Source organism: Scatophagus argus, chromosome 8, assembly GCF_020382885.2.
Source record: "Scatophagus argus isolate fScaArg1 chromosome 8, fScaArg1.pri, whole genome shotgun sequence".
Classification (NCBI taxonomy): Eukaryota; Metazoa; Chordata; class Actinopteri; family Scatophagidae; genus Scatophagus; species Scatophagus argus.
In genome coordinates, this window is record NC_058500.1 from 1,330,749 (window position 1) to 1,346,292 (window position 15,544).

At 47.2% G+C, this 15,544-nt stretch overlaps 1 protein-coding gene across 1 annotated transcript in view; it reads left to right on the forward strand.

Moving 5' to 3' along the window:
• Positions 1 to 15,544, forward strand: part of LOC124063612 (PDZ domain-containing protein 4-like) — a 30,175-nt gene that overhangs the window by 6,631 nt on the left and 8,000 nt on the right. Inside the window, exons 2-10 of the mRNA XM_046397430.1 lie at positions 4,225 to 4,272; positions 5,772 to 5,874; positions 8,426 to 8,666; positions 8,749 to 8,833; positions 10,107 to 10,205; positions 10,540 to 10,602; positions 13,117 to 13,218; positions 14,332 to 14,795; positions 15,255 to 15,438. Coding sequence (XP_046253386.1) covers positions 4,225 to 4,272; positions 5,772 to 5,874; positions 8,426 to 8,666; positions 8,749 to 8,833; positions 10,107 to 10,205; positions 10,540 to 10,602; positions 13,117 to 13,218; positions 14,332 to 14,795; positions 15,255 to 15,438 — 1,389 coding nt within the window. The remainder of the gene's footprint in view (positions 1 to 4,224; positions 4,273 to 5,771; positions 5,875 to 8,425; positions 8,667 to 8,748; positions 8,834 to 10,106; positions 10,206 to 10,539; positions 10,603 to 13,116; positions 13,219 to 14,331; positions 14,796 to 15,254; positions 15,439 to 15,544) is intronic.

Consider the following 15,544-nt stretch of genomic DNA (forward strand, 5'->3'; position numbering starts at 1 on the left):
TCAGTGCGGAGTTTGCTGTGCAGTCATGAATCTTAAACGCAAAGCGGAGATAATCTTTGTGTTAAGCTCATAAACACGCCGTGAAATCAAAAGATATAGAAAACACGCAGGAAATTTCTTCGTGCCGCCGCGATGTGAACAGTGCGGGGATTAAGCGGCCATGTTTTCTTAACTTAACTACAACAGTAACGAGTTATGAAAACGTTTTCTCAGCCATCAGCTGAAGCACCGCTGTGTGCCTGTTGACAGAAAGAAATGCTGCACATGAGGCATGTTCACGCTCTGTGGATTTCCATAAGGACGCAGAATAACCCACAGAGTGAGTGTGTGAGGCAGCGGCCGTCTCGTACAGCTGAGGGTTAATAACACGCAGTTTACACGATTTATGTATTCACGTTCACATGCTTTGTTCCCCGCTTCTGAAATGAAATGGAAATCAGCTGTGTGACGTTTCTGAACGCAGAAACAAATCTGAATAAAAAAGAAATCTGTTTGATGGACAGGCTGTAGGAGGAGGAAACCTGAAGAAACCTGCTCTTGGATCAGCTCACTCGAGTCGTATTTTTGCATACTTTCTCGCAGACAGTTTTGGTGTTATTTGTCCAGGTTTTCAGATTCACAGACTCACAGCAGGGGAGAGCCTCAAAGTCAACAGTTTTCTACTGAAGAAACCCACAGGTAACCCACAGGTAGCCCACAGGTAACCCACAGGTAACTCTGCATTAAAATGTCTAAAAATGATTGAGCCGTTGTTACGTATTCTGCTAATAATGAACGATTAGCTCTTATATGTGAAGACGCTCATGAGGGCAGGGCAGGAGGTTCAGCTGTTCAGACTGATTTCCCTGTTTGCTCATGTTTCCAACGTTTCAACACAAAGTGCTCCACACGAGCAAAATAAAAGCAAAGCTTGAAATTACAAACAAGGTAAATAAACTAAGTGGATGAAAACAGCATCTGCTGCAGACGCTGACTCGGGTCACGGCAGAAGCTTTGACTGCCTTCAGTTTTCAGCCTGGACAGAAGACAGACCCGTCTGTCCTCAGTCCTCAGCTCGACCTCCATCAGACTCCGAGTCCAGAGGACTGATGGAGGTCAGAGGTGGGTGGAGAGAGAGACAGAAAGAAGAGCTTTCTTCTTCTGTCCTTCATCCTGTGTGGATTCATCCTCTCCTATTTTCTCCCAGTTTCTCTCTCTGACTGCTCCCCATCTCCTCCTTCGCCTCCCCCTCTCCCAGGAATGATTACAGCATCTCTGCTTTCCCCTCGGCATGCTGGGAATGAAAATGGATCCCTTGTACCATCTTTCTGCGCGCGCGCGTGTGTGTGTGGTGTGTGTGTGTGTGTGTGTGTGTGTGTGTGTGTGGTGTGTGTGTGTTGATAGATGGGGTGGAAGTGTGTGCTGATGGAGTCAGTAAATAGTTAATGAACAGGGAGGAGAAACATGTTGAGGTCCCAGGAGACGTTCTGAACGCGATCAGACTAATCACCATCAGCTCCATATGTTCACGCGTCGCAGCGATCAGAAACGTTTAAAGTCATGAAGAAACAGGAAACAGTCGTTCTGTTTAAAATCCCAGCAGGACTGGAAGCTGCAGTCTTCAGTTTCGGCTTTGACTTGTCGATTCTCTCACCAGTTCTGCTGCCCGTTTGCATCCAGTGAGCAGCGAGACTCCGTGTGTCTCAGCACAACACGTCACACTATATAGACAAAAGTATTCAGACTCACCTCTTCAATTCAATTCAGTTTATATAGCGCCAATTCACAACAAAAGTTTTCTCATGACGCTTTCCAAATGGAGCAGACCAAACTCTTTAATTAAGTATTGTAATACAGAGAGCCCAACATTCCCCCGTGAGCAAGCGTTTGGTGACAGTAGCGAGGAAAAACTGCCTTTTAGAAGGCAGAAACCTCGGAGCAGACCCCGGGTCTAGGCGGGCGACCATCTGCCTTGACCGGATGGGATGAGGAGGGGTAGTTTTTGTGTGGCAGCTTTTAGTTTAGTTCACATCCCATCTGCTAACATGGAGGGAGAGGAGTTTATGAGCTGTGCTGCAGCCAGCCACTAGGGGGCGTCCAGAGTGTCTCATGTCGTCCATCTTTACATACAGTCATAATTATGTTTAAGTCTAATCAAGTTTACAGCTCAAAGTTAAGGCAAATTGCTGACCAGCCTCTTGGTTATTGAACACGATCAATAACCATCGTGACTGAAGACAACAGGCCCAGTCGGGACTCCGCCCCTGCGACCACGCCTACACGCCAGCATAACGAGCAGCGGGCAGCCGGCAGCCAGACAGTGTTGTAATCATCACACACACATTCTCAGTCAGCTGCCACATTAACACAAACAGAGACGATGATACTGAATATTCAAAGCTGCCCATCCCATCCATTAAACCATCAGCCAGTCCAGACCCCAGACAAACCTGTAACCACAGTGAAACAAAAACTGAAACGCGCTCAATTAAAACAAAAGGAGTCGGCCATGTTGACATGCAGTGTTGTGTTTAACTTAAGTCCCGCCCACAGAGGCTCTGATTGGTGTTTTTCAACCAGTGGAAAATAGCCATTGAACAGACCAAGAGATGTGATAGGTGATTCAGACATCTGGAACCAAGTGGAGCATTTCTTCACACACACACACACACACACACACTCAGGGTGGACAGTCCAGACTGGCCTGTTTAATGGCAGCTGAAACACAATCAGTGACCAGACCACAACTGGTGATAGATGATAGATAGATGATTGTGGTTATTGAGTGGGTATTGACTGGCTCAGGCCTTATGTTCACTGAGACACACACACACACACACGCACACACACACACACACACACACACACTAGACAACCTGCAGAGGACATGTAATGCATAACAATCAGCTCTGAAACAAAGGCAGGGGGGAGGAGAGGTGTGTTACACACATGTGAGTCTGTGTGCAGCCATGCAAGTATTCATGGGCTGCTGTGTGTGTGTGTGTGTGTGTGTGTCACCTGGAAGCTGCATGTCTGTCTTCAGGCATTAGTTTGATATGTGTGTGTGTGTGTGTGTGTGTGAGGTGGTGACGGCTGAATGCTCCAGGATCTAATAATGAAGACACACACAGTATACTCATTATTACAGTTCACACACACACACAACCATCAATAATTACCTCCATGTTCATTTCTGAGCAGGTGTTTCTTTTCACGTCAGCCCGAGTGACACCTGCACGCGCTCGCTCGTGCTCACAGCTGTATCACTGATGCTGATGTGTGTGGCTGGCGGCTCTTCGTATGCGATCCTGACTGAGGCGGGACTGACCCGAGGCGAGAGACTCCCGTTAAATTAGCGTCTGTTCTGGCTGCAGCGCGGCCCCTTGACCAGGACTTGGACGTGGACTCCCGTGCGCCCGTCGCTTGCTAACATGGCGTGCTTGGAGTCTGAATTGAGAGTCAAAGATAAAAAGCTCACACTGAGTCAGAGCAGACACAAACCTGCTAAAATGTTAGTGCAGCAGCCTCTTCATGCTGTACAATATGGGTTTTTGAAATTTTTCCTTGATGTTGCTGGATGGTGTAATTCCTGGTTTTATCTTGCATCTAAAGGTCTGCCCTTTAATGAGGCCTCATCCAACACAGTGTGACGGCCATTCGTGAAAGAGTCTTGACTTGGATTTTTGTACATTAACTCAATTTATTTTCAAGATGAAAACAAACCCCAGAGATTAAATGTTGTCACAAACTGGTTTTTATTAACATGTAAATATAACTAAAGCCAAAGCCATAGATTACATGTTGTGGCTGTAAATTTCTCTTCCTGACCTCAGCCAGAGCACTTCTGTCGCCTAACTGAACCACAGATGGGATTCACACCTTGGATTGTGGACTTTGTGAGCACGACATCCACTCAGGCCACCATGCTGTGACTCCAGAGCTGTTTCTAAATGTAGTTTGTTACTCAGTCAAAGAAACGTGCCGCAGGAACAAAAGAGCGAATGTTGGTGTCCGTGTTCAGGTCCTGTCGATGATTTCTGTGGTTACTTGACAAACTGCTGTGACGTCTGCTCTCAGATCAGGCATCAGGTGATCACTCTGTTTACAGCAAAGACAAAAAACATCATAAATGAAAGTTAAGAAGAGATGATAAGGGCTGCGTTCTTAAGGCTCGGTTTTCCTTCTCTTTGTCCTCTCCTCTCCTGGCCTCAGTAACACCATCCATCTCTCCCTGTCTCCCATTAGCAAAAAGGCTGGAGTGACTCCCTGCGGCCGATGGACAGACATGGAAAGGTAGGACACGTGTTCTCCATCCATCAGCCTTTTTCTCTTCCTCTTCACCGACTCTGCTGTCCTGCATGCCTCCATCCTATCAGTCATCTTTAATAAGGTTCCGCTCCCACAAAGCTGATGATAAATGGAGAATATTTCCTCCCGGAACGTCAGCACTGCGGCTTCTAACCACTGATTTATCCGAGCGGGGTTTGATAAGTGTTCATAATCCTTTAGAGCAACAACTCGGTTCTTTTTCACATTTTCACATCCACATCTAAAGCGGCTTTATATCTCACTGACAATACATGTTCAGGTGGAACGTTGCACAGTTCACGTCTCAACACTGTTCATTCAGTCAGTTATTCTCCAGACTTCTGTCACATCACATCATCTCCACCCACAGATGGAGATCACCTACGATGTTCAGATTCCTATGTTTTGCTGGAGCACTCGAAGGCTCGTGATTCATTTTTGACCTTAGAAACCAGATTCGCCAACTGAAAGCAGCACCAACAGTCAAAACTCCTGGCCAGAGTTACATGAAGTTGTTCATGTTGATATTCGTGCTTTGAACTTCCTAAGCTTTTGCAGACGTCTTTAACCTCCTGCTGCGTTCACTGCTGTCGCTCTGCTGTTGGCTGAGTTGTGGGTGTGGACGTGCTCGCTGATGGGTCTACATCTCGTCAAACGTCGGCACCTTCTCAGACACTCAGGGTAAACGTACTGCTGTCGCTCTGCAGGAGGTCAGGAAAAGCTCAGCAATGTTCTGCACTACTCATCACGTGTGTCCTTGGGCTCCAACAAAGGAGTCAAGTGCAGCATCGCTCACAGCCGTCTTCTTCTTCCCTGCCTTTCCTGGCGCACTGCAGTATGTTTTGGTGCTTTACTGCCACCTGTTGTTAAGTCGGTTTTATTCATGTAACACCAAGCCACAATAAAGCAGAGGCCTGCATTGAGAAGCAGGTTCAACATGCCCAGGATATCTTTCCATTAGCTGGCTTCACTGAACCTGAGTCACACAAAGCACGTGAAGGCAGGTATCTGCTCCATGAGTCAATTCAGGGTTTTCCAACTGATAGCATGAGCGTGTTCACGTTAAAGGGGCAGGATGCGTCTACTGGCAGCACAGCAGCGTGTATGAAGAGCAAACTAACTGACTAACTGAAGCGGCTGCTTACAAAAGGACAGCTGGCAAAGGAAAAGACGAGCTGCCCATCGTGAGCACAGCTGACCATGACTACTTCAAGCACTTCAAGGAACTTTATTGTCATACCAGCTCACATTCACATGTTTATGGTATGAAATTAGAACTCAGGTCCCGGGAGCAGTAAGTAGACTTTAAAAATATAAAAATATAAAAGTACAAGATAAATAGAATATAAGCTAAACAGAAAATACACGTCCATGTAGGGGATTTAGCAGTCAGTCTACATTCCAGCCATTCACCTTTGGTCATCTATAGTGAGCTGTGGGTAGTCAGTTCAGTCATTTGTTACTCCATCTCATGCTGTGTTCAGGTCAGAGGACGGAGGCCCTCTCAGCTCCCACTAGACAGACCACAAAACTCCCAGGAGTCTTTGCAGCGTCCCGGGTCGGTCCGGAAGAGTCACAGGAGGAAAGGTAACGGGACGCGTGCATGAGCACGTGTTTTCTCATTCAGTGGGTGCTTTCACCTCCTTTCATCTCACACAGGTGTTCCTTCTCTCTGAAGCTTTGAGCTGCTGTCAGACAGAAATCCTCTTTTTACCATCTTGTCTTTTCATTTCTAGTCACTTTATCCTCTTTCCCACGTTCTTGCCTCATTACATCTCATCTAGTATTTTCATCCGCTGTCTCTTTACGTCCCATCTCGGTTCACCCTCTTTCCTTTATCTTCCCCTCTCATCATGTCTCCTGACACTTCCTCTAATCTTTTTTCTCTCATAAACATCAAATGATTTTGTTATCACTTGACTCTCGCCATCTTTTGTGATGTAACGGCAGCATTTTATCGTTCCTCCTTATCTGTTCCAATATGAGTCATACGTCATCTGCATCTTCTCCTATCACACATGTTTTATCAGCTGTCAGGATTGTGTTGCAGTAATGATTTGTCCATTTCTGAACACGGTGCATCATTGCTTCTGCTGGCTGATTCACGACCAAAGACCACGTCATTGTACAGCACAAAAGGTTTTCATGTGGACCGGCTCGAGTTGCCCGGGTGGAGGGGGGCTGCGGAGTGGAGTCCTGGTGTGGTTGAGACTTGGGGTGGGACCACATCTCAGTGAGAATACAGCTTCACAGTCGCTATGAGGCGGAGAAGACTAACTGAAACTCCATGTGGAGAGGACCTGGCACAGCCGGGGTTCAGATCTGAGGCTTGTTGCTGTGGGGCATTCCAGACAGACAGACCTTCACACTCACACAGTGTGTGGTCAGGTGTGGAGGTGTGAAAGCAGCAAAGTCCATCAGAGCCAGGAGGAGCACCAAAACAGGAAGCCCATGCTTAAATTCATTCATTATCTGGGCATCAGTTACAGTGAAGAGTGACAGATTTAACATTCACAGGCCTGAAGCATGATGTGAGTCCGATGATTCAACAGCAAGGACTTACTGAACTGTGAGGCAGGTGAGGGTCTGTCCCAACAAGTTTATAGACCCACAGGGTAGCAGCAAGAATCAGGTAACTTCCAGGGAAGACAAAGACACACAAGGCAAACAAAACACCAGGAAAAAGCAAACTGACAAGGAAGCACAAAGACCACACACACCTGAGGGAGAAGGAACAGGTGAAACTACTCAGGGGAACCACAAAGACAGGAAGTAAATCAACATGACATGTGAGAAGAAAAACATACAAAATAGAGAGAAGAGAAGAGTCGGCTGCAATCTTTTTCGATCTTCTCAGGATCCTGGAGGTGTACAGATCCTGAAGAGAAGGTCAGTTGCAACCATTTACCTTCTCAGCAGAGCGGATGATACGCTGCAGTCTGCTAAGGTCCTTAGCAGTGGCAACAGCATACCAGATGGTGATGGAGGAGGTGAGGATGGACTCTATGATGGAGGTGTAGAAGTTCACCATCATTGCCTTTGGCAGTTTGAACTGCTTCAGCTGCCTCAAGAAGAACATCCTCTGCTGTGCTTTTCTGATGAGGGAGCTGATGTTCAGCTACCATTTGAGGTCCTGTGTGATGGTGGTTCCCAGGAAGCGGAAATGCTCCACAGTAACCACGGGGGAGCCACACAGGGTGATGTGGGCAGGTGGGGGTGGGTTCGTCCTGAAGTCCACTGTCATCTCCACTGTTCTGAGGGCGTTGAGCTCCAGGTTGTTGAGCCTGCACCAAGTCACCAGACGGTCGAGCTCCCATCTGTAGGCCGACTCATCCCCATCAGAGATGAGTCCAAAGAGGGTGGTATCATCTGCAAACTTCAGGAGCTTGACATTCAGATGGCTGGAGCTGCAGGTATTTGTTTACAGGGAGAAAAGCAGAGGAGAAAGAACACAGCCCTGTGGTGATCCAGTACTGATGGTCCGCGAGTCAGAGACGTGCTTCCCCACCCTCACGTGCTGCCTCCGGTCAGACAGGAAGTCAGTGATCCACCTAATGGTGGAGTCAGGTACACTCAGCTTGGAGAGTTTGTCCTGTAGGATAGCTGGGATGATTGTGTTAAAGGCAGAGCTGAAGTCCACGAACAGGATCCTAGCGTAGGTTCCTGTGTAGTCCAGATGCTGAAGGATGTAGTGTAGGGTCATAAGTCATATATGACACATATATTTCCTATATATCAACATGCATGTACATATATGACCCTAAATATGGCATACATGCAACATATATTCTGCATATGTTTGGATATATGTTATATATATTATAGTATTATTATTATGTTATATATATTATATATATTTCCTTTCCGTGTGGGCACAGTGAAATGGGGCTCCATATGCTGGATACGGTTAGCTCGCCCCCCCCTCCCAAATCAAAATGTTTGGACAAAACAAAAATAGTTTGGCAGGAAAAGAAAAGATGTTGCTATAAAACACTCAAAGATTCATATTTGGTGTAACCAACAGATAAGTGAACAATGAAAACGGGCAGATGGGGAGAAGAAGCTGGAAACTTTCCAGTTTCATTCAGGCTGAGCTCAGTTGTGTGTTTGGCTAACCTCACCCTCCTCCACCTCTCAGGTACGTTAGTGTGCAGCGGTAACGGCACCAGCAGCAGCTCCTTCTACTCTGTTGCCATGGTGGCGATCCCGGACTGTGTCGACAACGCCACGCAGACGGACATCAGCTTCCAGAACATCGTGACGCTGGGGAAGAGCAGAGGTCACCACCACCACCACCAGGGCCGAGGAGGGGGATCCTCCTCCCCTCCACCCTCTCCTCCCGTCCCTCACCTCGTGGGATCGTACGGGATAAATCAGTTGTATGTCCTGACCTGCTGTCTTTTCAGGTGTCCAGTCTCCAGACATGAAAAATCAACAGTTCTTCCTCCCTCTTCCCTCCAGCTTTGTCTTTGAGTACAACGACTCTGATGACTACTTTGACGTCTCAAACCACGAGGTGGACAGACAGGACGACTTGGAGTACGAGGTAGGAACTCGGCTGCAATACCAGCTAATGCTAAAATGAAGCGCCGCCTGCCTGTCTGCCTGCCTGCCTGTCTGTCTGTCTGTCTGCCTGCCTGCCTGCCTGTCTGTCTCTTGGTCCTTCACATACACCAATCAGCCACAACATCAACGTCCCTGACAGGTGAAGTGAACAACATTAATCACCTGTTCACACTGTGATGTTCTGTGGAATGCACCCTCCCGCCAGGTGTTGCCAGCGGGTGGGAGGACAGGAACCCGATGTCAGTGACCACAAAACTCCCCCCAGAGGTCCGGGTCAGAGCTGTTATGGCAGCACAATGAGGGCCTGCAACATATTAAGCAGGTGGTTTGCTGCGGCTGATTGGTGGTGAGAACCGTTCATCCTGTTGACTTCACACCTGGCGAGCGTGCGTTGTCGGGTTGTTTGGATCAGAACTGCTTGAGATGACCCTGAAAGAAAACACTAGCGGACTCTGGCAGAAACCACTGGCATCCCCAGCTGCTCATCTGTGACACGTGCAGGTCTTTGAGTCTGATGAAAACATCTGGACTATAAAGTGAGCAGGCCAACCAGCTGTGGTGCTTCACTGCAGCTGTAAGACAGCGGACGATGCCCTGTTTTCATATTTGGCATATTTGAAGGTCTTGCAAAATTAAAAAGAAGCATAGGCTGCTTGAAAGAGAGATGAGAGTGAGGAAGAAAGCAAAAAGGAAGGAAGGGAAGGTTAGGGGTCAAGAGGAGGACAGATATGGAAAGCAAACAGGAGCAGGAGCAGCGAGACAGCAAAGGAGGAAATGTACGAGGAGATAAATAACTGAGCGTGAAAATTAATGAAGTTGTGGAAGAGAAAGAGAGGGAAGAAGTGAGGAATGAATGAGAGCTGGTGGACCATTTGCCGAATGGCGTGTTTCTGTCTCAAATGTCTGTTGGTCATTAAAGAAACCGGCAAAGTGGAAACGTTCTTTGTCTTTCTGGCATATACCAAAGAGACTTCTGTTCTTCTTCCTTCATCAGTCATTCTGTTCTCTCTCCTCCCTAATTCATTTTTCCCAGTTGCCACCATCATTATATCCCCCCAAATTGCTTCCCAATGTCCTAATTTCTTACATCGTTCATTTCCTCCCTAAGTCACTTCCTCATGTCGGATCCAAACCCGATCGGTACCAGTTGATTTTTGATTTCACAGACTGCAGTAAAACAGCAGGACCCGCCTGACGGTACGAAACGTATCGAGACCTTCACGTGATAAACTTTCCTCCTCCTGTTCCTCCAGCAGGTGGAGCTGTACAAGTCCAGTCAGCAAGAGAAGCTGGGCCTGACCGTCTGCTACAGGACGGACGACGAGGAGGATCTCGGGATTTATGTTGGAGAGGTGATGACAAAAAACACTCCTCATCCTTTCACTCGTCCTTCTCTGAGTTTATTCACTCGTTCATTGAAACGTGCAGCCGACTCGTCCGTCCGTCCGTCCACTTGGTGCGTGATGCATTAATGCACCTCATAAACGCGTCGATTGATTCAGTCGCTCACTCGTCTTTCACTCCTCCTGCATCTGTTCACTTATTTATTACATCCATCCATGAATTACTTTATTCATCACATTTTAGAATCATCCATCCAACCAAATACCCACTCGTTCACTTCATTATCTCCTCATGGATTCACAAGATCATTTATTCTTCCGTTTATTCCCACTATGACTTCAGGTTAACCCAAACAGCATAGCAGCAAAGAACGGACGCATCAGAGAGGGTGACCGGATACTACAGGTACACACACACACACACACACACTCAGTCTGATTGGTTATTCTGTTTCTATGAGGACAAAGGGACGAATGTTAACCCTCCATCTGGACATTTAATGACTTTTCTGTTCAAAAAATGTGTTTTTGATTACATCGAATTCTCATGAAACATAAAACATGACGTATTAGTATCAAACACTTCACTGTCTCTCTTTAAAATCTATTCAAAGTGGAAAGCTGCTTCGTGCTCAGCGCCGTACAAAGCCATTGTAGTCCTCCAGGCCGGGTTAAAGGTGTTACCATGGTGATGTGTTGATCTGACTCATCTGTGATATTTACGGATCGCACTCAGAGGTCAGACTCTTTTGACTTCTCCTGTAGCTTCACTCTCAGGACAAAATACAAAACCTTCATAAATTATGCATTCATCAGTAGCGAATGCTGACCTTCAGGGTGAGTTAAATACGTTCTCTGCGCGCTCGAAACACAACTGCATCCTCTTTCAAATTAACTCCTCCTAACGGGGTTAAGAACAGCTTCAAATCAAACTATGTAAATTTAGACCTGGACCCCCCGGGGCCGTCTCGTCCAATCAGAGCGAGCCGTCAGCAGCCCAGTGACTGCTGTCCTAAAAACAGACTCAGGGGGGGTTGGGGAGGTGAGTGTTACCTTCGCTGTTCAGCATTACGAGTCGGACAACAGAAACCAAACGGTCCGTATTAAACATGTGATCCAGCCTCCTTTTCGGTTCCATCCTAAACTGTACATCATACGTCCACCACAACACGAGAGGATGAGCGCCCATACGGCCCTCACACCGGGCTGCCAAAATGACGAAAACTCCAAGATAGGAAGCAGGTAACCAATCAGTCAGGCAGGTGACGTACGGTGATCAATCATCAGCACCCGATCTGTTCTGCACGTGTGCGAGCGTGTGCCGGGGAAGGTTACCGTTACACTGTCAGCAGGTGTGTTCCACTTCTGCATGTGACCTGTGCTGGGCTTGTTATAGAAAATTAACTTGATAATATATTTATACATAAACTTTATTCTGTGTTCACTGGGTACATCTCGTTCAATGTATGAAAAACACATGCTGCAAATATTCCTGTAAATGTCCATCACTTAATATAATATCAAAACATCTGTAGTCCTCTGTCCTAGAGGTATCATATCTTTAATTCAGTTATTCATTTGCCCCAGGCTGACTTCTGTCTTATAAAACAATGACTTTCTTGGAGCTCAGTTTTAACATGAATTATATAAAAGTACGACAGCTGACCCCCTTGTTTCACAGTTTCGTATTTCACTCAGGTCACATTTCAGTCTGTGTGGGACGTTCACACCTGTAGGAAAAGATAAATCACTTAAAGAGTCGAGTTTGCATTGTGAGAAGAAGTGCAGCAGATTCCTCTGATGTCTAATTTCAGGAGCAGCGAGTGGGCGTTTAAGTCGAGCTCCGAGGCGTCGCCCCTCAGCGCTGACTCATTTTATCTTCCTGACGTTTCTTCACTCATTATGCTCTGTCCCGTCGACCGATGACCTCCAGGAAAGAGCGTCAGACAAACTCGGCAGAACCTGGCATCGCTATGGTTACAGGTCCGCAGACGAATGACGTTCAGTAATGGTTACCGTGACAACCACCGCCACAGCGATTAAGGCCCTTTTGTGGCGTCTCCATGAAAGTTCGGGGGAACACGCCTGTCACCGCACACAGCTGCACAGCTGTGACAAGCTTCACACATGTTTCATCGATGTGTTTCCTGCTTTCCAGTGTTCACAGACACCAGACTGAAAACAATTCCCATCACAAGGTCCAAGAGTCCAAGAGTCCAAGCTGACGTCTCCTTTTGTCCAACCAACAGAGCAAAGATACAAAGTTCACCATCTGACATGACAAAGAAAAAGAGAAGCCAACGCAGACACTTGGGGTCCTTTCACTTTCCCTCTTCGTCTTCTTCGCCTCCTCCATCACTGGGGTTGCTTTCATGTTGTTGTTCCACCTTCTGCCGTGGTTAGCACTGTCGCCTCATAGCAAGAGGGTTCCAGGTTCGAATCCCGGTCTGGGCCCTTCTGTGTGTGTTTGCATGTTCTCCCTGTGTCTGCGTGGGTTTTCTCCGGGTTCTCCGGCTTCCTCCCACAATACCAAAAACATGCACATTAGGTTAATTGGCTACTCTACATTGCCCCCTAGGTGTGAGTGTGAGAGTGTGTGGTTGTCTGTCTTTGTGTGTTGGCCCTGCGATTGACTGGCGACCAGTCCAGGGTGAACCCCGCCTCTCGCCCGTAGTCAGCTGGGATAGGCTCCAGCTCCCCCGCGACCCTGACGGATAAGCGGTATAGAAAATGGATGGATGGATGTTCCACCTTCGCCTGTGGCCATCACACTGTGCAGTCAGTGTTGGTGTGATAATGATATGTTGTTTCCACTTCAGCTGCAGTTGTATTTTTACTCCATATCCTCTCAAACGTTCTTAGCTAACAAGACAAAATACCAGTAAGCAGTGATGTGTGTACCTCCTCTCATCCCCTCCAGATCAATGGAGTGGATATTCAGAACAGAGAGGAAGCCGTGGCCATTTTGACCAGAGAGGACAGCATCAACTTCTCACTGCTGCTGGCCAGGCCGGACATAGAGGTGACGTCACATGACACAGAACACGCTTAAAGCTCATACGTGTGCCAAAGAGCACGCGAGAGGAACGCACTGGGCGATGCAGTGTTTAAACGGCGTTCATCGTCCACTCCTCCCGAACGGCAGTCTGAATCAAAGGCCAGTGCGTTTATGTCGCACGTAAAACTAAATTTGAATACACATGATCTACTCTGAATGACTTGATATGAAGCAAACATGAATCTGCAACACACACACACAGGCATGATAAATGTTTCCAGTATGACAGCAGGTCCCAGAGTGTGTGTCCACATCTGCTGACTGAGGCGGACCTGCAGGACGGCATATTCATACACGTCAGTTAAAACACACGCATGCATTTTCAGTGTGAGCACAGTGAGCGAGTGTGTCAGTTAAATAAATGAGGCGTCACTCAGTCAGTCAGTATTTAGACACTCTGACACTTCAGCCCGTCCGTTCTCTCTGTAATGAGAGAACAGCAGATGATGGTTGTTTTATTGACTAAGCAAATAACAAATTAGGATGTGATGGAGAGCAGCAAAGCCCAGAGTGCTATGAATGTTTTATTTTTTACTCAGCTGTGTCTCTTATTGCCTATCTGTTTACTGTGATCGCCCAGCTTAAAATCTGTGGACAGAAGGACAGATGAGTCTCGAGTGTAATGAACATTGCAGCCTCTAGGGGGCGCTGCCAGGGCCTGAAGTCTGAGAATTACAATGTCCTGTCAAATCCAAAATGATTACAGCCAGTATACTCAAAGGGCATCCAGACAGTAAAATGCAAAAAATATTGACTTAATATTAATTATTTTGTGAATTTGTGGTGATGGTGAAATATTTACAGTGGTAGAAAAAAAGAGAACAACCTTGTATGAAACCTACTGAGAAGATGAAAATATGCAGGGATGAGGGGATGATGGATGAAGAGAGGAAATGGAGGAGAGGATATTTATCCCAGGTGACCTAGTTTCTGCTGTGAAGGTCACACACACACACACACACACACATATCACCAGTACAGATACACAAGAAGATGCATTGACGTGTTACTTGTACTAATGATTACAAAAACTTTCCTTCACTAATCTTTTTTTGCCTTAATTGTATGTCCGTCCAGACTGAAAACCCTGCTGATCCAGAGGGGGACCTGGAGCTGACTCTGGAAGGAGGAGGCTTCCACCCAAACCCTCGAGCCTCCTCCTGCTCCCTCACTTCCTCTCACCACTCTGGGTATTATCGCCACTGCCAGGGGGGAGAAAGAGGAGGAGGATGTAGAGAAGGTGCAGGGGGTGATGTGGATGTGGAAGAGGAAGAGGATGAGGATGAGGATGGGGAGGAAGGAGAGAGAGGAGAGAAGGAGGACAGAGACCCACCCGTACCCCTCCCTCCTGTCCTGAGCCTGGCTCCTCTGCTGTCCAACAGCCAGGAGCTGGACAGCGGAGTGGGCCGGACCGACGACAGCACCCGCTACGAGGAGTCGTCCGAACACGACCTGCTGGGCGATCAGACCAGTGCATGCAACACCAACACCACCAACACACCGGGCAGCACCAGGAAGTTCAGACCGGGACCCAGCCCCAGGTAGGAGAGGGGATTTAGAACCACTGCTAAAGGTTTTAAAGCCATATTATGCTCATCTTCAGACTTTGTTCTGCTAGTCTCTACTAGAATGCGTTTACATGCTTTCATGTTCAGAAAACACATACTTATCCTCATAGTGTCCATCGCTGTTCGCCGCCTGCCGTCTCTCTAGTCAGCTTTCGGAACAGAACGAGCTACCAAGTGTCCATAAACGGAAAGATCCCGCCTTTAATGCATGTTGTGCCATCTGCAGTGCTGTCTCTTGGGTTTTTGTAGAGAACTTTCTTACCATTTAATCCTGATATCATGAAACTGTGGTTTCCATCATTAACATTTTAAAATGACTTCAGCTAAGAGGACAGGAAGAAGTACCAATACTCGAAAGAGCTTTTAGATTGATATCTATACATAAACTTTTAAGTAAACTACAGCAAAGTGTTCTGTGTTCTCCACACTCAGACCCAGTCCCAGACCCAGTCCTGGGCTCGGCCCCAGTCCGGGGCACGGCCGAGGCGACACCACCCCTCCTTTCCTCCACCTGCGAGACTTCCAGCTCAGCTCCGACTCTCTTCCTGGCTTGGACTGGGCAGCTGGAGGAGGAACGGGAGGAGCAGTATACAGCCCTCCCCACCACCACCACAGGGTACATTAAAATGAGGTGTTGCTTTGGAATAAGTTTGGAGACATTCTATATTTTAATTATTTTTAATCAATTCCATTAAAACCAAAACAAGCGCTGAATTTATCTC